Below are 23,034 nucleotides of genomic sequence, written 5' to 3'. Positions count from 1 at the left end.
TAGTCGGCACCGGTGTTGCGATGCGTGCCCCTCACGGGACTTATGCGCGAATTGCACCACGAAGCGGGTTAGCGGTCAAAGGGATCGACATTGGCGCAGGAGTAGTCGATCGTGACTATACCGGAGAAGTACGCGTATTGATGATCAACTCCACCGATCAAACTTTCCAAGTACACGCTGGTGATCGGATTGCTCAAGTAGTTTTGGAACGCATTGCGTCATGCGATATCGAGGAGGTGACAAGTTTGACGAAAATGCAGCGAGGAACGGGAGGTTTTGGATCCACTGGTAAATAATCGTGAGGACACGATTCTAGACGGGGGGGTAATGTCATGAATATTACGCATTCCGGATGGTTCTCCCGGATTCCATAGCATTCTTTTACTTTCTATACACCTCCGTATATTCGTAAGATATTCTAGGTATTGAGTCTGACATGTATATAAGGAGCTCACACTGCTCAATAACAAGCCAGACTCGAGCTGGTCTTTACTCACTCACATTCCTCTCGTCTGTCTCCTCAGCATTGTCGTAGCTCAGTCCAGCTGGATTATTAGTTGCTGACACAGAAGAGACCCGTTGGACAGCATCGTCCGGCAGAACCGTCATCGTTCTGCATCTGTCGATGCCCCGAGTGCATTGGAAGCGTAGCATGGGATCCAGGACTGCATGCATTTGTTGCAGGCAGGACACTAGGCCGTCGCGAATATCTAGAGCACTACCGGCTCCACAACCGCGACGCACTCGAGACCAATGCAGGCCCCGTCAGCGACCCTCCGGTACCACCGGCTAGTGGTCATCCTCTTCGCCACACAATGCCCCAGAGTTCAATTCCACACGTCAGTACACAGGCAGCGACGACGAGGCGCACCAGGTCCTCTGTCGAAGCTGCTCACATTGGTTTCCTGGAAACAATGACGACAAATCTTGTGACGCGCCGCGCTACCATTGCAACTGTGGATCGAGAGGAATTAATTTTTGCTTTCCCTCCAAATCCATATGAGAAGATCACCATTCCTCTGCGGCTATCTTCTGAGGTCAACACCGGGCCATATTCTCTCGAATTCGGCCGAGCGGCAAACCGAGAAGTACTGGAATACGAGATGTGGCTGGCAGCTGCAATGTCTCAGCTGGGCAATGTGAAAAGTGCGCGTCCAGCAGTGGAAAGCCGCATGGCAGAGTTAGTCTTGGAAGTGCAGAGTGGGCTTGATGCGGTGGAGATGCTGAAGCAGGACGAGTGGCAGCGGCGCTGCGATTTACAAGCTAGAGCACGCGGATATTTGAAAGAGGGCAAAGTTCCTGTCATTGATACATGTATGTCTCTCTCCCGCCTCCTCCGATTTTGTGCAGCTACTGAATTGGATTTTCAGCTCCTTACTTTGTCCGACCCTCCATCGCAGAGGACAATTTATCGTTATTTGCTCAGCTCATTGCCGCTACCCTATTCTTGCTCTGCAACCTATCAATCGCTCGTTGCTCTTTTATCTTGATGAGCCTCCGCCACTATGCCTCAATGGCCCTACATGAAGCTAATCTACCTCTCGATTTGTTCGGGCCTGCTGCATCAGACGTCCCGCACGATGTGAGAACTATCGTGGACGGCTTGAATCTGAGGCCAAGCGCGGTCGGATTCTGCTGTTGCCCCAAGTGTTTCTGCTGCTACCCTATCGACGACTTTCCCGAATTCTGCATTCATCAGGAAGCACACGACACTCCACAATGCGGCAAGGTGCTCAGACGCGTCATGAAGAACAAGATATATCCCACACGACGCTATCTGCACCATGACCTGAAGCAGTGGGTTGGAAGACTAATGCGCCGCCCTAACATGGAGACTCTTCTTGACCGGGATGTCTTCGATACGGGTGCGAAGCCTGGAGAGATGAGAGACATCTGGAATGGGGAAGTGCTCCGTCAGTTCCAAGGCGATAACAAGAAGTCCTTTATAGACGGTCCGAAGGGGGAGGGACGTCTTGTATTCGCTCTTAACATGGACGCATTCCATCCTTTCCAGAACCTGGCCCACGGTGCTACAAACTCATCTACAGCAATCTATCTAGTATGTCTCAACCTCCCACCAGACGTCCGCCATCGCCTTGAGAACGTTTTCCTCGTTGGAATCATTCCGGGACCTACTGAACCGTCACTCACCCAAATCAATCACTTTCTTAAGCCGCTTGTCGACGATTTAGCCGTGTTCTGGGATCGAGGAGTCTTTTACACTTGAACTTTCAAACATGCGAAAGGCCGTCTTGTACGATGCGCTCTAGTTCCTGTCGTATGCGACACGCCTGCCGCACGACAGATCATGTCCTTTGGAAGCCACGGTTCCACCCACTTCTGTCCTTACTGCAACTTGACCATCCGCGATTTGGACAACCTAGACATGGCCACATGGCCGCCTGGAGTAACACGGGAAGAGTTTGTTACCTGCGCAAACCAGTGGAAAGGCGCTTCTTTATCGGAGCGCAATAGGTTATTCGAACACCACGGCATCTGGTACACCGAGCTACTCAGGCTATCCTACTGGGACCCGGTCAAGTTTGTCGTCATTGACAGCATGCATGCACTTCTACTTGGGAACTTAAAAACTCACTGTCGAGGATATTGGAGTATGGATGTCAAGGTTGACGATAAGGCCGTTGATCAAAAGCCCCCAAGAAGAGATCCGAACCCGGATGCCTTCGAGATGAAACAGGCATGGGAGCTCATGTGCAACGGCACCAAGGACGAGATTGGGAAGCTAAAAGATAAGGTACTGAAGCAGTTATGCAAGGATGTTCATCTGCGCTCCGGAGCTAAAAGGAATGGTCTTCTGGTGGGATTGCATAAATACGTAAGCCTGTCCTGCATTTTTTTGGGCAGCGCTGACAGGTATCTTGTAGAGGCAAGATCAAGGCTGGCTTCGTGAAGACGGCTTGCTGATACATCCTCACCCCCCTAAGCCGAAAAGGAAGGATCCCGTCACAGAAGAGGAGATAGAATATGCGCGCCACGAATTTGATGTCACACCGTCAATAAAAGCCGTCTCCTCAAAACTCCGCAAGGAAGTCGTTGTACGCCTGGCCGAGTCTCTTGCTGATAGTCACTCTCAACTTGCGGAGGAGTTTTCTGGCCGGTCATTGCAGAGCATGACGAAGTCGGAGATTACTGAGGTGCTTTCTACATATGTAAGTCCTGGTTTCTCTGATTGATCTTTCGCTAAGTGGTTCCTCTCTTCAGCGCGACTCGATCTCATCAGTTCACTCGCTGCCTACGGCCACAGCGAGGCCTAAGGCTGTTCTAGGGACGAATAACCTGTCAATTGTTCATGAAGATATCGCAGCTACAATACTACCATCGTGGATAGGAAGAGTCCCTGGTAACCTGGGCTCGGCGAGCCACAGGACTCTATCAGCTGACGAGTGGCGTACAGCTTGCACGGTACACCTCGTTACATTCACTGTTCGACTATGGGGTGCGGCATCGTCCTCAAGGAACGAGCGCACGATGCTCGAGAATTTCATGCCTCTGGTGAGGGCCACCAAGCTTGCACATATGCGTATCCAGACTGCTTCACGCATCGAAGAGTATCTCCAGAGCATGAAGCTTTACCTCGACGGTGTTATACGTCTATACCCTTCGATGTCTCTGATGCCTAGTCACCATCTCTCTCTCCATTTTCCTCGTTTCCTCTGTCTCTTCGGACCTGTTCATGCCTGGAGATGCTTTCCGTTTGAGCGGTATAACCACGTTCTGCAACAGGTAAACAAGAACGGGAAGTCCGGTGAGTAGCTCATAATTGTGGTGGCTCTTGCTGACTGGTACACATATCGTGTAGGCGAGCTGGAGATTACCATGTTCGAGAACTTTTGCGCAGGGCAAGAGATTCGCGCCTTGATGGGCTCGGAGATGCTGCCCGAGCCTATCATGAGGTGTATGGGCCCAGAGTTTGAGCGCGTCTTTGGCAAAGACAGTCGGGGAACGCTACTCAACGATATGCTCGCGTTCCGCGAGGAGGCTCAGTTCGAGCTGCAGAACACTACTGACTACACACGGCTGGGACGCGATCTGGAAGCCAATCTACGACAACTGTTGTGGCAGGACGGTCTCATTATCACCCAGGCTCGCACCATCTTAGGAGAGGATGTGCTGCTGCAGCAGAGTATAACGCGACGAGGAGTGCGATTCTGCTCCAAGTCATCCTCCGTCGGCGACAGTCAAGTCGTGTTCGGCGATCTCTCGACCGAAGCATGGGCAGCAGGCAATATCAGAGAGATAATTGTCTGGCCTTGCCAGCTCCAAGGGGAGCAAGTCGAGTATCACTTTTACGCGATCATTGAAGTACTTCACCAGCTGTCTGCAGAGCATGCTGCTCTCGACCCCTACCGCGCTTACTGTCCTAGCGCAGGACGGCCTCTACTACAAGCAGAGTACTGTCAGGTTAATCAGCTTTCAAGACATCATTTGTCATTACGCTTACATCCCCCGGCCTACTGGACACACCGCCATACCTCAGGATTGTGTTCACGTCTTGCCATTAGATCGAGTAAGGGGCTCTTCCGATCACTCACTAAGTAAAGCATCGCTCATAGACTTTTTCCAGGATTGAAAGGGGTGTACAACACGATGCACCGCAAGGATATTGGAGAAGAGAAAGAATAAGAGCTGTCAGGATGCCTTCGGGGTTGCCGGTGACGACATGCGACACTACTTAGCGCGATAGGCTCTTGGCCTATTATGATGATGATGATGAGCAAACGCTATGCTTTGTAATTCGGTTTATTTTACTTAATTAGCTCAGTAGTTTAGTGGCTAGCGGGTGACTAGGGAACACATTTGAGCTTGAAGCATTGGCGTGAAGGGAGGTGCCAACCCTGTCCCAGTAGCGTGCGGCGTCGGCTTATCCTTGGCCAAGGAAGAGATGCCCATCTGCCGCGGTTCTCTTTGTTCCTTCACCAACTCACTCCTTCTGACGCGACAGCATGGCTATACAACTATGTCTCCTACGAGCTTCCTCTCGACTACCCCAGATGGTTAGCCAGCACGTCTCTCCAACAAGAGGCAATTTGGTCCGTCTTGTCGCCAGTCGGCCGTCTCGGGCCTCGCTCAAGTGCGAGAAAGAACTTCTTGTGTTTCACCTCACCATACTCTTTGCGCTCAGGACATTATAATTATAATTACGACCGGTGCGTTTACTTCTATTTCTAACTACAGAAATGAACCAACTTCTGCTCTCAGGCTTACAAAACCAGCCGCTGGACGTTGTTCCCTCTCGTCGCCGCTACAATTTGTGTCTATGGGCTGATTAGCTCTGCACTCATGGCTCAGTGGTGGATCCTGAGCTCCGCTATGATCAAATTTTTGGCTGGCTCGTTACCATCGAAGCGTTGTTTGATAGCTTCGTCGATGTTGTTGCGAGCCTCCTCCTACGCCATGACCCTGGTAAATCCCGACGTGAGCACGCTCGCAATCGCTCTACAAAGTGACTGTGTACTGGGCTGCGTACGGATGCCTGTTATCTGGTCACGAGCAGGCATGTGTTTTGGTACAACAGACGCTTTATCGGCTCCACTGGAGGCTGTGTACCTTCTAGAGATATAACAGGGCGGCATCAGTTCTCGTGCCAAGACAGGCCATTCTCTCATCCGTTAGAGCTACTAGGAGGGGGAAGAGGTCAGGCGAGGATAGGTTAATCGTTCGATGTGGCTGACGGGATGCCACACGACCGTGCACGCTAATTTCCTCGAAGATGCGTGCTAGTGATTTGATCACGGTCTACGGACGGCAAAGTTCTTCCTTGAGCTCGAGCCACTTCAGGCGGCGAAGTTCAGACGAATGCTTTGACAGGGCCCTCTTGCACATCATACAACTCATTGCATAGCGGGGTGTATACATAGTGCCTCATATTTTGGAATAAAGTAACATATTCATGCTTATGATCATAGTAAAATTGTCAAAAGCCACCAGAGACTGAATTCCTAGTGCGAGTGGAATAGATGCATAGACATAGAGACGATCACGGGACTGGGGTGGTGAGAATAACGGAGTTACATGCAAGTCAAGCAGATAGGGAGGGGGGGAGAGGGGGGAGGCTATCTCGCAGAATGTGCGACACAAGGATATTGAGAAAGGCGGAGAAGAAGAGCATGAACAGAAAATTCAAAAACCTTCTACCCTGTCAGAGTAAATGACAGGGGACTCAACGCCCTCTGACCAAGTACTGAAAGGTGACCCTGCTGAGTCGTTGAAGGTGTGCAGATCTTCGCCAAGCAACTCGAGCAGCAGTTCACTGTCTTGGTTCTCAGGTATGCCAAGGGTATGATCGACTCTGGACGAAGAATTGACCTGGGTAGTGGACGCAGAGCCTGGCCAATGGAACCCATGCACTCCGAGGAGATCATCAAACTGATTAGGTCCGCAGCCTGCTAGAGAGAGGCTGCTGTCGAGAGTTGCGTCACTAAACATCTAGAGAGCATATCAGTAAAAACAGAGTCGTGAATTGTGCACATAAAGGAGCTGACCCTGTTGTTTGCTATCTCAACACCAGCAGTGAGCAGCTGTTGGGGCGCGTGCGAGGCTGAGGTTTGTCCTGCAGTAGAGGAGTCCTGGATTTGAGTGAGGCGTTGTTTCAGCTGTATGTTGTCAGACTCCAGCTGAGTAATAAGCTGATGAAAGAACAGCTCATACTGCAGTCCTACCACTGGCGGCACGGAGAGGAAGGATGCAGAATCCAACAATGTAGGGAGGGAAGGCGTCAACGTCCACAGTGATGTGGTCGACTCCATGGAAATATTGCCGGCGTGATGCGGCTGGGTGAGGTCAGGAATAGTCAGACTGTCCGAGCTATCGTTGGGGGAGACATCTGTAATGCCTAGAGTGTTCATTGTCTGATCTACAGTAGCCAGCTCTGCAGCCGAGTTCCCCGCAGATATACGGGATGAGAGCTGGAGCCTGTAGTTGGGGAAAAGCATCTGATGCAGATCGGCCGCCTCCTTCGCCTTCAGAGTCCATTGCTGCCGCACGTAATTGGGCAGGCTCGACCAGGTGTAACCGGCAGTAATGCTCGTAGCCCGCTGCTCATTCCGCTGATCGAAGCGGCGCAGTTTGTTGTGAGACAGGAACGAGCGGAAAAGTAGGAAGGTGTTGATGGGACGGAGGATATGAACACGCGAGCCGACAATTCGAGGCTGAGGCTGGGGGACTTGGTAGTCTACAGGGAAGAGGAACTCCGCAGGGCGTGGAATGTGATAGTTCTGGTGCTTAGCCTGACTCAAAGTGCTCGAACTACGCAGAGAAGGGCGAGAAGATCTGGAAATTCTGTATTTGGAGTCAGTCGGCGATGCCAGCGACGACTCGGAAGGCGAATCCCTATGAAAGGAAGCCATGCTAGTGTGCGGTAGGCCTAGATAACCAAGTGAGCATTACATGCGCCATAAAACATCCTACGCAATGGACTGACCTGAAGGAGGGTTTGAAGATGACAGTTGCAGTTGAACTTGCTCAGCGGCGCAGGAGGAGGGACAAGACTGAGGTTCGTTGTTGACTCCACCGCCACTAGTCCTTATACACCCATGCCTCGTAAATTGAAGCTCTGCAAGTGTCGAATGCTTGGAAGGACATCCGCCACTGCCGTCACTGGGTGCACAACCGTCGGGTAAAATAATTTGGTTATGTGCGGGGCCACAAAAGGGGAAGTAGCTCGCACCTTGATCTTGGATGACGGCGGCACTAGTTTGTTTGTTTCACATGGAGTGACTAGCATCAGTCTGGAGGGGCTGCAACGCATGAAATATCTGGAGATGATCTCGAAAATACTTGATATTCCGAGCAAAGGATGTTCTGAATCGCAAATCAAGCGCAGTGCGCAGATGGGCAAACTTACAGTAATGATAGAGCTGGGCCAGAATGCCATACGCGCGAGTAGGCCTCTGTGATAGTCTCTACGTTCAGCTGCAGGTGCGGTCGAGTCTGTCACCCTGCAACAAACAGATGCCCATGCGGCTCGTTGTCTGAGACCATCTGGTACCCGTGTGTACAGCGGCATGCCAACTGTGGTCCTGCGGCAATGGGGTTTTCTCAGTTGGGAACTCGCAAATATCTTGTTGACGTTGTATCCGGGACCACGGAGTGGAGAGGACAGATGAGCTAAGATATTATTAGGCTCAGCCCTTGCAAATCATGCAAGGGATCGGAGACGTACAGTGAATATCACTGCACTACATAGAGCTTGAGGTAAGGGCTTCTGTCTTACTTGTCGGTCCTTGCCTCGGGTGGGGGGTGTATAGGCTAGATTATGATTGGGCTGGCTCTGCTGAGTATTCTGATACCAAGAAGCAAGAGTGGACTTCAAACTTTTACGCAGGTATTGTTCCATTTTTCTAATCTCATTTTTTGTTCAAGCCTTTGCGGCTATCCGAAGTTAGACCCGTCTGTGCTCTGTGGACATCTTGTACCCCATTTCGCAAGAAACTGGCGTGGGAAAGCCTCCTTGTGGATCAATTGCAACCGATCGCTGCCTTGATCATGATGACAACATGCACGGCGTACCATGCTGATTCTCCTGACCAAAATAGGTGCTCGTTCCCTTATCTGGGATTCAGGCTGGCCAAACTTCCCATAACCACAGGGCAAGCACGGAGGGCATCAATTGACCAATAAAGTGCTCCCTAGACCGCCAAAATACCCAGGACCGACTCGTTTCTAATCTTAAACAGGATTTATGCAAGCACCCTAAGACATCAAGCACATGTTCCACACAAAATATCAGCATTCCGCATAATTACTTCTAAATAGCGTATTTTGTTGTGTACATACCGGCCCATAAAGCCTAATACATGCACCCAAAAGGCTCGAATCCCACCCAATACTGATCTTAAAATACAACTACGCAAGCGCCCTGCTGGAAGCGTTCAGCTCGATAGTTGCGCCAAATGCTGGTGCATCCTGCTCGTCCTGCTCGTCAGCTCCTTTGGAGAGAGAAAGTGTGCGCGAGGACACGCACCTCGCAAGCTGTTCCTTGCCCGCATGCTCTGCGCATCGGTCAACAAGTGCAACTAAGTCCTGAATACAAAGCCTGTGAGTGAGCAACACGACGACTGAACTGTACAGTTACGGTGTATATCAGATGTCATGTAGGATTGCGATATGTTTGAGGGAGTAGCGTGTCCGTTGAGAGAATATGTTTAACAAGGATTTGTGCATGGACAATGGATAATCGAGCACATATATGCAGACCACACACCTTATATGTATCTGTGTAAACGAGATAACAAGACCATGAGCCAGAGAATCACACAGACAATTATGTACAAACCTCATATATGCGGTTAGTTGGCCATACCGTCAGTCACCCGACGCTGACGTGATGCCAGGCGCAGCGGCGCTTTTGCTGTTGAACGGCACGTACGGGTCTAACCAGCGAGAGCGGGCCGCTGTCTGTGCCACTGCGCATGATGTGCACGCGATTCAGCTGTCCCAGCGCGCACGAAAAATTATGTCGGCAGGAGGAAAATGTGCATGGCGCGGAGGGAAGGAGAGGCGTACGTCAAGGCAGTACAGATGCAGGAGCCTGCAATCGGGTCGCAGAATGGCGTTGAGCAATTTGTGGGCGCTGTGATTGTGGTGTGATGGTGGTGATGGCAGTGATGATGGCATCGTGGCGGTGGCTGTTGGCTGTTGCAGCAGTAGCGGCACAGAGGCAGGAAGAAGGAGGGTGTCCGCTTGATGAGATACATCGAGAATGAGTGTATGGGAACGAACCTTTGACTTATCTCTGAAGAGTCTACATAGAGGTGAGGACAGCGTGTGTGACGTGACGTCACCACTGAGATCTAGGTGAGCAGGTGATGGGAACGGAATTATATTGACATACCGGTCTGAGCTAAGGTTGCATTGCATTACCAGGCCTGTACTTGCACTGCCAACGTCCACAGACTGTTAGGTGCTTATATAGTAACCCTTCTCTGATATCTACGGCTGATTTGATGGCCCGCCTACTCGTGGATCTTACAGTCGGAAATGCGGCCACATACCCCCTGAAGATTGTGATCTAGTAAGTACTGGCGGCGTAAACATAGGACACATGAATGAATTCACTTTCAGTAGTCCCTGGCTATTTACCCTACGGTAGACAAGCCCGGGCTTGGGTCGGGCTCTGGCTCGGCTCTGGCTTAACGTTCAGGGCTTGGCTTGACGCCGCCACAAGCCCGAGCCGGGCCACTGCCGGGCCCGCACATCACTAGCGGGTGGCGCCGGATACTCGCTTCTTGTCCACATCTACACAAGGGAGCAAAGTATAAGTTAAAGGCAGCGGTGACCAGGCTCTATAAGAGAGGCCGAATTCAAGCTTCAAGTCTCATCCTCAAGATTGCGCCCCCAAAATAATACCCTCCAGTAGCTCGCCAGTTATAGCAGCAATATATGCGCATGTCTTTATCTCATAGCCCGTACGGCGCGCCTGACAAGTACAGGAGCAAGCGCAGTGTTCGAAGCCTATTTCTGCACGTATTGATGTCCACAGCGGCGCGTTCAAGGTACGGCGTCGTTTGTTGTACTAGCTACATCTCTAAGCACCATGCGGTGGTCTTATAAAACCTGGCTGCGGTCCTGAATGAGCGAGCAGTACGGGCTGTTCTGTTGGTGCACAGCATGAAACCAAAGCAACAGCAAGTCAGGCACCACACAAGTGTGTACGATATCGGTCAGAAAAGAAAGGGCTACTCTTGGGTTGCAATAGTAGCGGGTGGACTTCCTCCGAGGTTTGCTGGACCGTGGCCCTGAGTCGAGCTGCTCCAGTGTTCGGTATCGGGAGGGGTTTTTTTTTAGCTGTGTTAGTAAGGCTTTACATGCGACAGTAGAGTTCGGAATGTGAAGTGAGGCTGTCAGAAAACCTGCTGGTAGATGGTGATGAAAATTGGGCAACGTCTCAGAGAGTGCAGGCCGTAAACTTGCCGTGAAGGTAGCATCGTCGAAGATTATTTGCAGAAGGACACGATAGGCGGAAGCTGTGACGTGCGAGGCGCTGAAGGGCATTTAATCTCAGCTGTTTCATGCTTGAGTAGAGATGGAGGTGAGTAACGTGCAGACGCGCTAGATATATCGCCACGGTCGTGCAGACGATATAACGGTAGCCAACAGTCTGGGAATCAAGCTTGACGGCAACTCCAGAGCGACTTGAGCATGGTACTACAGCAGAACAAAGCTGCTGCACGTAAGGGAAAAGGTCTGACCGAGCGATGGCACTCACACTCATTCAAGGCAGGCTCACATAGAGAGATGCGACATACCCTGATACGTAGACCATGATGATGAACAGACAAGTAGTCAAGAGCCTGTAGCTATAGAGAACAGATGAACTGAAGCTGACTACGCGGCATTCAGCGCTTTGTATCGATTGCGGCTCCACGGCGCATGCTTAGATCGATGCAAGGAAATGAGTACCTGTTACAAAAGCGAACAGAGAGGGAAGCCATACCTCAGCTGGTTTTCCAAAGATCTACTACCTGTGCACTTCGTCCGTATATGATATCTTCGGCCAACATCTTCCACAGAATATACAACACAGCCATGGATGTAATAGTCCACAGCGCATACAACATGTACATCAGCCTCAGGTATGGCTGGGAGTGTCGTACCAATGGGAAGTCCAGCAAATTTACAACCTGTGGAGCACACCGTCAGCTATCACGCCCCCATGATAAAAAGTGTAGCACTGACATTATCTCTATTCCGCTTTTCTTCTCTGTCAAATACACTCGCAGGGGGGCACGAGATAGATCTCCTACGGCACAGAAATCTTCTGCTATGCCTGGGTCTGCGCCATGGCTGGAGTTCCAAAGTCGCTATGGTGTCAATCGTATCGTGTATTTCTTGTACCTTGCGCTGGACATTGATCTGACAACATAGTGATATGGTTTTGAACAGCTGCACAGGTTGAACCTATGCTCAGTGAAAGATCGCACCTGTTCAAGTCGACAAAAGCATTGCATGGTGAGCAGAGACCGCTGAAGCCTCTCGCACTCGTTCACTCTATCTTGGAGCTTCAACATCATTGTAAGTGTATTTTCTGCCGCCTTGCAAAGTGTGTTTAATTGGCTGTGGGTACGCCAGCAGAATGGCTCCTTGCCCTCTGCGGCCGCATTAGCATCTAATTCGAGCCTGTGAGCGCGTACTTTGCACTCACCTTGGTTCGGGGAGAAAGAGCTATGTTATTACATGAAGTCAGAGCCGATATTGTGACCAGATATTTGAAAGTGCTCACCAGGATACCCAATTTCCTCCAACCTCCTCGAGATAGCCCAGTACGGTATGTGCATCAACCATCTCGACTCTCCGTTGCAGATAGCTCAAATGCCAAGAGCATATACCATCCAAAGGATGAGCAGATAAAAAAATGGCTATCGGAGCGCAAACTTCGGCCGCTGGTACAAGGGGCTCATCGTCCACTAGTACTGAAGTTGGGTGCTGGAGAAAGAGAGTCCGGAGGTATGTTATCCGGACTCCAGAGGAAACGCCACTCGCTGTGGCACACACTTCGCTCTTCAGATGAGTAGTGGCCATGTGACCCAAGTTATAAGCTGGTAGGTTCGTCCTTGGCTTGGACAGCGAGAGAGGGAAGGAGCAGAATATGATGGGCTAGGGAGCTTATGATTAATCCGGACCGAAACGCTAGTTTCACAACACAGTGCCTGCGTTCACTCACATTTGCTGAAGCGCCGACTGTAACCCTGTGGTTACACCGTGACTGTTACCTGTAACAGTTGTATTGTGTTCTGCGCACCTTCGTCGTATTCTCCTTAGCTCATACCGCAACGACGAAGGTATGTAGACCTACTCATGTATTATACACTGAGCTCATACCACAACGACGAAGTCTGTTCCCTTTCAAAAAAAGTGGAAACCGATTGCAGTCGGAAACACTCGAACGGTAAGTGGCCTGTTCCTGCCTCTATATCCGATGTTCGAGCCTTTCTAGGCCTCATGCGATATCTGGATAGATTTCTCCCACGACTTGCAGTATACACCCGAGTACTGACTCTCCTCACCTCGAAAGAGGCCGAATATCATTGGCCCGGCTGGACAACTGAACACCAGGATGCCTTCAACCAGATTAAGGCTCTGGTCGTATCTCGTGAGTACCTCACTGTGATTGACCACACTAATATGGGCGAGAACAAGATCTTTGTGTCTTGTGACGCAAGCGATTGGCGTACTGGTGCAGTCTTATCGTACGGCCCTACGTTGGAGACCGCATGACCAGTCACCTACGACTCCATGCAACTCAGCAAGGCAGAACTGAACTACCCGGTTCATGAGAAGGAGCTTCTCGCAGTTGTTCGCGCCTTGGAAAAGTGGTGTATAGACCTCTTGGGTGCTCCGTTTGTTGTGTACACGGACCACCGCCCACTGAAAGACTTCAAGACCCAGAAGAATCTGTCGCGCAGACAGGCTCGTTCGCAAGAATTCCTCGGCCAGGACGACTACGACGTCGAATATATTTCTGGCGAGGAAAACACGGTTGCCGATTCACGATCTCGACTCCCCCTTGACGACACTCCCACATTGCTTCCTACTGCTTCGGTCACCACCTCCTTGCGTATCACCACCAATCCACTCTGGCTTGACAGAATACGGCGTGGCTATATGAACGACCCCTGGTGTCAACGGCTATGGGCCGATGGCATTACCATTGGATTTCGCGAGGAGAACGGTCTCCTCTACATCGGCTCCTGGCTTCTCATTTCATGCATCAAAGATTTCCGAGAACATCTCTTCCGCCTTGCTCATGACGCCCTTGAACACTTCGGCACTGATAAATCTTACGCTGCGCTACGCGACTCCTACTACTGGCCCAACATGCGCAAGGAACTCGAAGAGTCTTATATCCCCTCGTGCGCGGACTGCCAACGCAACAAGAGTCTTACGCACAAACCCTCCGGTCCTCTACATTCTCTTTCGGTTCCAGACCGCCGCGGCCAAAGTGTAGCCATTGACTTCATTGGACCACTTCCGGAGGACGACGGTAAGAACTCTACCGTGACGATGACTGACCGGTGCGGCGCAGACATACGGATTGTTGCCGTCCGAGTGTTTCCGACTGCAGTCGGTTTCCACTGACTTGCTAGACGTCAACGCAAACAACACACGACAGCTGATGCGCAGAGCGAAAGTAGTCACAGAAAAACTACTGTAAAAGAGCCTGTAGAGTGCGTATGCCAGCTCGAGACCATTCGTTACATGTCGCCTTTCAGCTAAAGCTGCGTATAATATTCAAGGGAGCAACATCATTTTTCTACTCAGATGTTTACGCATCTTCCACAGCCTTTCCCACAGTCACCCTGCGCAGTCAGACATATCAAGCTGGTACCGAGGCTCTCTAGCCTGCTTATGAGCTCTTTAGTCTTAGAATTTATGATCTCACTGTTCGAGCCAGGTCTCCGTAGTAAGCATGAAAGGTAAGATATAACACTAAGTTGTACATTATACGTGACGCTGGTTAAAGATTCTGGCGCGGTTTAACTGTTCTTTACCTCCCTGTGAACTGCATACTTACCATCACCCTTTACAGGACTGCCGTCACGGTGCTCGTGGTGCTTCTGTTTGATAGGCTGCGCTGCTGGCTTCACCTGCCGCCTTCCTTTGACATTGCCCATCTGCTCCCGCACGTGCCACTCTTCTTCTCCGATCTGTGCTTGAGGCTCTTCGGCAGGAGCACGACCTTTCCTCTTGGGCTTTTTTAGCAATACCGGGGCCTCCTGATCCGAGTCGTCAAATGAGCGCTCTCTTTTCTTTGGAATAAGACGAGGGGCCTCTGCTGCTTGATACAGCTGCCGATTCGGTGGCTGCAGGCGTGGGCTGTGGGACGGAGGAGATGCCTCGAGCTGGACTGGAGCAGAACTCAGACATGTGCACCTCGTGCTATGATATGAAAGCTGACCTTGATCTTGATCTGGCAGGGGCAACGCATCCTGATCTGAAGAGCGTCAGAAATAAGTGGCACAGTACCAGTCCAGAAATGCGAAAGCTGACCAATATAATTGCCCGTCAGTGATATTGCACTGTCGTTGGCACTTCAGGAGCTATTTATACTACATATCAATACATACGCACTTGGGTCCGTGAGCATAGAGGGAGAAGCTTTCTTCTGCTGGCACAACGAGCCTCAGTTGATGTTGCTCAGCCTGACGTTGCCATCTTAGTATAACTATACGCAAATGGCAGGTAACTGACCTTGCCGAGTGTCAGACAGCATAGAATAGCTGACTGAACTTTTCTGGGACTCTGCAACCCCTTCCGGGACCCCTCTAAAACTGCATCGCTATACTCAAGACGCAAACAAGTGCGTCCAGCAGCGTCTGTTGGCTTCCTCAGGTCAAGGCTAGCATTGGTGATGAGAAGATCAACTGGGGGGATAAAAGCGACACGGTGATTTGGTGCGATAGTTGTTGACCTGCTTGTGTGCTCAGCAATGTGGATGCAAGCTAGCCGTACACATACCACAGTGCAAGAGCGACGGGCATGACTAACGAATGTGAGAAACTCAGCTGTAAGATCTGTGATCACGCCTTACCATAAAGATCGGACGACTCTTTGATATCGCCTCGGATACTAAGTGTCCGTCTTCGTAACGCCTCTTGATCGAGACTCTCTGTCTCAAGGGCTCTGCCACTCCCTAATCGTAATCCCGGATAACCTCCGAAAATAAGCGGGGATGATAGGTGACCACCTCAAACAGGACATGCTCCAACCCGAGTGCAGCATCCAAGCCTCAGAGTCTGAAGATCTGAAGTCTGGTGCATCTGACGGATCGCTGCTACTAGGCATCAATTACCCAAATGGAATGCGCACGCGGCCCCTATGGGGTACAGCGACTGGACACGGCTGGCGAGTTTAATTAATCTGAGACTTGCCAGCAAGTCTAATTAATCCGAAACTTGCTAGCGAGTCTAATTCACCCGAGACTTGCTCAACAACGCCCGGCATTGCGAAACTAGAAGGGACCCCTGAAAGTGGATGACGTTGTCCGAAATTGACATCCCAAAAGAGGATAGATGGAATCAGCAGATTTTCTTGTTGTGGCACCGAGCCAAGATATCCGCTGTGCATACCATCAATATCCCAGAGCCCAAGCACACATATACCATCTTAGACTGTCCTTATAAGCCCGACACAATAAGTTTGCAAACAATGCAAAACAGGTGGCATGAAGTGGGGTTCAGAATCACCTAAAGCTTAACGTGGACTGAGCAAAGTAAGCCAAAGCGCGTCTTTTTGTCCGCCGCTTTTTCGCAAAATCTTAAGGCTTCAGTATTAGTTTCAGTATTCAAATATTCAACGGTTAAACATTTGGAGCTATGATGCCTGACATCCGAGAAACCCCTGGCCGAGATGAAGTTCTCCACATACTCACTAGTCAGCTCCATTGTGCAGGGGCTGTTCAATCACTCCAGTAAGGCAAGAGTGAAACACCCAGCTGGCGGATTACCCACCCCGCATAGTAGTCTGATTTGGTAGCCAGACCCTTGGCTCGACGAATGGCGTGTTTCAGGGCAATCGCTTCCTATTGAGGCATAGAACGCCATCTGCTAGCACCATATGCCTGCGCACGTCACCATATGCACGTCATTCTGCCTGCTGTGAGCACTGGTAGTCGCAGCGCGATAGCACTCCCCGGTGAACTCAGATCTCACGCCGGGACTTGTCGGCTCGTCTACGCACAGCACCGTAAAAATAATAATAATGCTCTGGCTCTGGCTAGCGGGTTGCTATAGCAGAGCTCCAAGGGTATCCACAGTCCGTGGACAAATGTCGACACCCATGACAGTGATGAACCTCGGACCATACCAGATGGCCTGCAAAACCTCTGACACTTGCATGCGCTCAGAGTGCTCTGAACCCCGACGCTAGTCCCATAGGAGGCTTTCTGTTCGAAGATCGGAGTATGTCAAGTGGATAGTGAGTCCTTCGTGGAGGCAGACAGTGAGAGAGCCGGGCCGCACGCCATGTCAGTCGTTGAGCCTGATTAATAAGCCCTGCGTACTTGAACGGCAAGCGCCCACTCCTCCGCGCGCCGGCTGTTCGCCCAGTTGCCGCCCAGTCTGTCCAATCTTCGGACAGCAAGATCCTCTCATAGCCGTGCAGCAGGTATTTGTGTGCATCCAACAAGCTGAGCGCAAACCCTTCTATCGGTGCGTGGACTTCGTCCGGAAAGTGGTGCTTTTCTGCTTGCGACGAGTCGACCGTTCGGTGCTGAATCAAGCTTGGTGACGATGTGTTGCACCCACCCACAATCTGTTTAGCAGCGTGCAGCAGCGAGCAAGAATGTGGCACACATGGCGGTGGCAGGGAACATCGTAGTTACGGCAGCTGCAAGGGCGAGCGTCGAGAGGAGTGGCTTGATGAATCGCGCTGCAGAGTAATATCTAGACAAGTGGTCACTAGCACTGTCTAGGAGAGCGGAGGACAGTGATGGCGAATGGAGCGCTAAAGATGTGCAAGGGTGTTGCGGCCCGATAATCTCCGCAGTAAGCCTCTGACATCGCTCGCCTCTACACACACTCATGAGTTGCTTTTATGCACAGCACTGCTGCTCGCTGCTTTCCGCCCAATAGCAACATCGGATAGCCAGCATTGTAGATGAGGTAAAGCTCTCCCTGTCAGACGATGATAAGTCCGTCTTTTTTCTGGACACGCTGGGCATCGCTGAACCTTAGTGCGTTCACAGATAAGACCACAGTCAGACACGCTCCAGCCTAGCTGCTGAATGTCTCGCAATTGCTCTCTTACTTCACGACCGGGCATCAGAAGACGGCGACTGCACTCTCCGCTGTGCTGATCACCAATCGGTACCATTCTACGCTGTGCGCCATTTCTGCTGAGCCGGTTCGCGCGTTCCTGGGCGAGCGAGACCACGCAGGCGATCAGACTCATCACTCACCAAGGTCTACCGCCTTTATCCTACGACGAGCGCAGGCGAGCGAGCCGATAGCATCGCAAGTGTCGGGGTGTACAGGAAAACCAAGAACCTCGAGAAACACGAGAACCACGAGACCGCACAACGAGATTGACAGGGCGGGCACACTGAAGGCGGGGTGCCAAATTTAAAGCGAGTCTTTGCGCCCATCTCCAGCGAAGATCTAGCCCTGGCGTATGCATCATCGCCACTATCGTTCCGTGGGCTCTGTTTTTCGGCAAGGAAAGTCACCCTCGCACCCCTTGGACCATAAATGCCCTCTGTGCGTTCGCATGAGATCTCGTGGAGGCGCCTTATGCCGTCGATGAGCATTAGTGTTGCCGGGTCCAAAGACAACGAGCACACGTTCAGGGACCACTTCATCGCCACGAGCTTGTCGAGCAGCACATCCCTCGCTGTGAGCGTCGCGAACGGCAGCAGCGAGTACAAGCGCCACGATGGCGGCGGCGTTCACGCTGGGAAGCTGCGCCTTATCAAGCTGTACGAGGAACATAGCATTGCGAAGACTGCACCAATGAGAACTTATGGTTGTACGATGCAAGACTCAGCGGGCGATGCACCCAACGTTGTGTCGCTGCCCTCGCACCGGCCCTCCTCCATCGTGAGGTGCTCACTGCTACCATCGTCTCCATCAGATCTCGCGGAGGCCTGGTGGAAGGCTCAGCTTGGCGCTATTGTTGCAGAGAACACCAATCGCTGCATTCTTTGTGCGCTGGGCATGATGTTATAGGTCAAACGGGCTAACAGGCTGGTCGTTCAGCTGAGGACGCTTAATGGACATGTTGGTTTCTTCTATACCTCCCAGGCTGCGCTGCGTGGTTGTCCTTGAGGTTGCTCATGTATATACTGTGCCCGAATGCCACCGCTGTTAGCATGATGTGAATGATGAACACTCAAATACTATGCTACGTCTTTAAGTGTACCACTAACATGACAAAGTATAAGTTCTAGAGCCGACGTGGATGATCATGTACACAGCTAGATGTACTACGTTCTATCATCTTGAGTCAGCGCATCTGAGACAGGCAAGGAGACGTGTCGAGGATGGCGATCCGACCGCTCTCTGTGTCAAAAACTACCACTTTACGGCGTACTGCGAGGCTTCCCCGATAAGCTGTCACATGCGAATGAGTCGGTACGATCTCTTGGTAGCAGGCGCGCACCATAGCTAGCCCTCGTACCATAGCTAGCCCTCGTGCTTATATGGGCATTCACATCTTCGGAGTAGCCAAACGTGGTCAGACTGTCGTCGAGAGAGACAGCATACAGCTTCGCCTCTGGCAAACGGCGTACGATTCTTCACTGCGTGTATGTGACCGGCCGATTTCCAAACACGGACACTGTCCTGAACGCGAGAGTTATACCGCGGCAGTATGGTTAAAGTAACGATTAGATAAGAGGCTAATTAAGGCCACTTAGAGAGATTTATAAATACTGAATGATCGCTGGACTATCTACGCCATTCGCCCGTCTGCCTCTATTCCCCTCGCACTCAAATTCCCCACACACATTCTAAGGATTTTCATCCTTTTGGGTTAAGCCTGCATGTAAGAAGCCAAAGGGGATGGAAGGGCATTTAGTCAGAGACTCGGGGCCGTAGATGTGCTAGGAGAGACAATTCTCTTTTGTAACGAAGGCGAAATAAATGATATGTCCCACAAAGGGCAACACTAGGCTACACTAGGCTACCACGATGGACAGCTGCAAATTACAGGCAGAGTGGCTGTCAGGCACTCAAAATTTGCGGACAGAGGCCCGAGCTGGGCCATATCGAGGCGACTATCCTCTGCGTCTCCGCAGGTTCGTCACCGCCACCGGTGCTGGCTTCTACAGAGCGACCGATGGCGGAGACCCGAGCTCCATCCCATACAAAATATTCTCAGCTGCGAGCAGAAGTCCAGGATTGGCCATCAAACCAGTGAGCGCACTCATAATACAACAGCTAGGGATGATGGTGCCGAGTCTGGATCTTCAACTGCGAGATCTTCCGCTCTCAAGGACCTCATTTTATCGCCAGACGTCAGTAGTGAGGAGGAAGCGTCAGGAAAACAACTTGGCTGCACAGTGCAACAGAGTGCTACAGGAGCATTTTGGAGCACTATGGAGCCAAGTCCTGTTTCCTGATGAAGTAGCCCCCGACGAGCATGCGGATCGTTCCACGGACACATCGCCAAGCCCGCCATCGCAACACGGGCCACGAGACTCTTTCTTTTCTCAATGTCTGATTATTTGAGTTCGTGGACTCCTTGTGCCAACATGGGACCCTCGTAGACAGGTGTTCATTACTCTACGTAGGTAGTACTCTGAACACAAGAACTTAAGATAATAAAAATAAAAATAAAAGACACAACAGCTAGAGCGGTAAAAGATGAGTCATCTGCAGCTGCAGGAGAATGGAGTCATGCGCATGACGATATGTGTGCTGCATATGTTTGATGAGTTCTCTTTGCTCATAAGCACATCCAGACCTTCATCTGCTGACTCTTCTCTCAGCCGTATGCGCAGTGCATGCGAAACTCGACATGCTTTGGCCCTTCAATCAGCAACCATTGGCACAGACCACTTTCAAGGTCGGCTATAGCATCGGCAGATTCACTCACTGGGTTCTTTCCTCCGTAAAACGGGACGCCCGATTGCCACAACTGAAGAGGACATCCTATTCGCGGACAGTCACAAAGCTAGGGTCACTTAACTTCGGTGAATACAATGTTCTACCATAGTACTTGTATACAATTACTGTAGCGAAATCCACTTCTCATCGTTGTGTCTTGAGAAATGCACCAAAGAGACTAGCCAGGGCGCTTGAAAGCCCCCGCAAGATCCAGCTAGTACACATTCCAATGATGCAGAAGAAGGCTGCACAAATGAAGGTTTGATTCTGCCATTCTTCTGCCTTAGCCATCCTGAACTGTAATCAGGGAATGCGCACATGAGCATGAAACTTGAGAGCCGCTCACCTAAAAATTGACGAGAAGCTAGATGCATGGACTGATTCATCTCTGTGACCTGGGTTAGCGTCATTGTAGCAATATATGGCTGAGCACCTACACGGTGTTCAACAACAGACTGCCCTTTAGATGGCTCACCGCAGTATTGAGGCTCCAAGCAATACCAGGCAGCTGCTCTGATACGTATTTCAGAGCCCCCTTACCAGATTCTTCTTGAGATAAACCCGGCCTTGTGAACTTCTCCGCGTCAACACACACCAAGGCTTCTGCGCAGCCGAATTGCGCAGGTGCGTCTGACATTAGGAAAACCAGAGTCCGGGCAAAGGATCGCAGCTCTGCGTTTCGTACAAATTTGAAACGTAGGTGCCTCATGGAGCCTTCGGTGCTGCTAATATTCAGCGTAGCAGATAGGGTATTCTTGGTTGCATAGAGCTGTTAGCTGCTAAAAGAGACACCAGAGTAGGCGCACTCACCAGATGGACAGCCAGGCTGAATGCCTGAGTGATGACCTTGGCATAGACTTGGTAGTGTTCCTCATTGACGACTAAGAACCAGTCTGAGGTGACAGATAAATCGTAGTGCTTATAAAAACGCAATCTAGCCACTCAACTGAATGATTTGTGGAATTGGGAGAGTATCACTGTAACCGCAGGCGTAGATGCACCAAAGACATTCTCTTGAGTGAGCTCAACGTTTCTCACAACAAGGTAGACCAGAGTCGGTCGGGCAATGAGCTCATGAACATCGAGAGCAACCATGGATGCTGAAGCCGTCGCGAGTGAGTTGTGGTTCGCATCTATATTGTCTGGTAGTAAGCGCCAACACCCCCGACACGCCTCCGATCTGGACAGGATCGTGAATATATCTTACGATTCACGTGATTACCTCCTGCCCGGTTTGAAGAGGGAGTGGAGTCAGTGGACCTATCAAACGCCAGATTAAAGGAGGCAATTACACCAGAGCGCCCCAAAAGTTGATGGTCACTCCTCGCACACGTCACTTCCAGGATCAGAAGGTGGGAAACCATCCTCGCGGTGATGCCGTGTCTTGATGTCCATGAAACTATGCTTCAGAATTATCGATTACCTTCGCACTTGTCTCTGCTCGCCTTGCTGCCTCGTAGTACTCAGTGTTCAGCTTCATGATCATGACCTTCTGAATATCTGGAATCCTTCATCTTCTCTGCTAACGCTTTGGTTACCAGCCATGACGTATCTGCGCAGACTTACTCATCAACGCTTGCTGTAGAATACAGTGACGCAGTCCAACGTTCCACGACATCTCCAGTAGATAGCGTAAACCTGGCAGTTGAGCCTATTCGCCGAGCTGCTTCAAGCACCGAGTTGACCGAGGTCACTGGTGAGTCGCAGTTCGAGTTGCCGTTTGGACCTGCGGGCTCCGTTGGAAAACCTGTTTCGTCCGTGAAGTTCCTGTAGCAGATATGGGCTTCGTGCAGTTCGCCTCCGAGTCGACCTACCTAAGTCCTTGGCGTCAGCCTCAATATCACTGGACAGGCGCAGGGAGACTACGCACAGTGCGGAGTCCGTTGATGAGCACGCCGCTGGCATAGATGACCTGGAAGAGCTTTCCGGTAGACTTGGAAGCATTCGGGTTGGTGGCCGGTACTTCGTGAACGGCACAGAGAAAGCATTCACAGGCGGCAGCTTACACAATTGAACACGGCGTCACAGAGATTGGTCACGGTCTGGCCGGTGACGGTGATCTGGCAGAGATCATACGAGAGGATAGGGCCGTCTTTTGCGAGAATGCCTTGGCAGACGTCCAGTTCTTCCAGCTGTGGGTGCATCATGTCGGTGAGCTCGTGAGACAAGCAGAAGCGTACCGTACAGCCGTCGCAGATGGAGACGAAGGTATCCGCGAACACGTCGTCCCCAAGGTGTGCAAGTGTCTGTGGCAGGACGAGTAGCGCCTGGCATGATGTGCAGTCCGCGGCATTCTTGAGAGCGCTCTCAATCTCACTAAGAAGGTCGCCAGATGCGCTACGCGGCAGAGTGAGTAGTGGCGAGATGCCGGGCAGTCTTTTGAAGAACATGTTTGCGAGCCGACGGAGGCCTGGCGTTTAACATGCGGGCCGTGTCTTCGCCTCTTGATATGCAAGTTTCCTGTTGAAGC

At 51.2% G+C, this 23,034-nt stretch overlaps 5 protein-coding genes across 5 annotated transcripts; 2 read left to right on the top strand and 3 right to left on the bottom strand.

The window, feature by feature from the left end:
* Nucleotides 1-815: 815 nt before the first annotated feature.
* Nucleotides 816-4,560, top strand: PHACADRAFT_33492 (uncharacterized protein; the record flags this gene model as incomplete). Its single annotated transcript, XM_007401923.1, has 6 exons — nt 816-1,314; nt 1,371-2,059; nt 2,306-2,836; nt 2,886-3,170; nt 3,223-3,766; nt 3,821-4,560. 6 exons carry the CDS (start codon nt 816-818, stop codon nt 4,558-4,560), a joined length of 3,288 nt encoding a protein of 1,095 aa, XP_007401985.1.
* A 1,581-nt stretch (nt 4,561-6,141) lies between these two features.
* Nucleotides 6,142-8,356, bottom strand: PHACADRAFT_33491 (uncharacterized protein; the record flags this gene model as incomplete). Its single annotated transcript, XM_007401922.1, has 7 exons — nt 6,142-6,447; nt 6,504-7,384; nt 7,442-7,617; nt 7,688-7,710; nt 7,865-8,127; nt 8,183-8,198; nt 8,234-8,356. 7 exons carry the CDS (start codon nt 8,354-8,356, stop codon nt 6,142-6,144), a joined length of 1,788 nt encoding a protein of 595 aa, XP_007401984.1.
* A 6,139-nt stretch (nt 8,357-14,495) lies between these two features.
* Nucleotides 14,496-15,500, bottom strand: PHACADRAFT_201706 (uncharacterized protein; the record flags this gene model as incomplete). The annotated part of the gene is made up of 6 exons (XM_007401997.1): nt 14,496-14,866; nt 14,918-14,953; nt 15,010-15,038; nt 15,091-15,161; nt 15,211-15,430; nt 15,478-15,500. The coding sequence occupies 6 exons, from the start codon at nt 15,498-15,500 to the stop codon at nt 14,496-14,498; spliced, it is 750 nt and encodes a 249-aa protein (XP_007402059.1).
* A 2,748-nt stretch (nt 15,501-18,248) lies between these two features.
* PHACADRAFT_33488 (uncharacterized protein) lies at nt 18,249-18,683 on the top strand (the record flags this gene model as incomplete). Its single annotated transcript, XM_007401921.1, has 1 exon — nt 18,249-18,683. The coding sequence occupies one exon, from the start codon at nt 18,249-18,251 to the stop codon at nt 18,681-18,683; it is 435 nt and encodes a 144-aa protein (XP_007401983.1).
* Nucleotides 18,684-22,126: 3,443 nt separating this feature from the next.
* On the bottom strand, nt 22,127-22,954 carry PHACADRAFT_201704 (uncharacterized protein; the record flags this gene model as incomplete). The annotated part of the gene is made up of 3 exons (XM_007401996.1): nt 22,127-22,378; nt 22,435-22,497; nt 22,571-22,954. The coding sequence occupies 3 exons, from the start codon at nt 22,952-22,954 to the stop codon at nt 22,127-22,129; spliced, it is 699 nt and encodes a 232-aa protein (XP_007402058.1).
* Between the last annotated feature and the right edge of the window lie 80 nt (nt 22,955-23,034).

Source organism: Phanerochaete carnosa (assembly GCF_000300595.1).
Source record: "Phanerochaete carnosa HHB-10118-sp unplaced genomic scaffold PHACAscaffold_14, whole genome shotgun sequence".
Lineage (NCBI taxonomy): Eukaryota > Fungi > Basidiomycota > Agaricomycetes > Polyporales > Phanerochaetaceae > Phanerochaete > Phanerochaete carnosa.
This window is presented reverse-complemented; position numbering and strand designations above follow the sequence as displayed.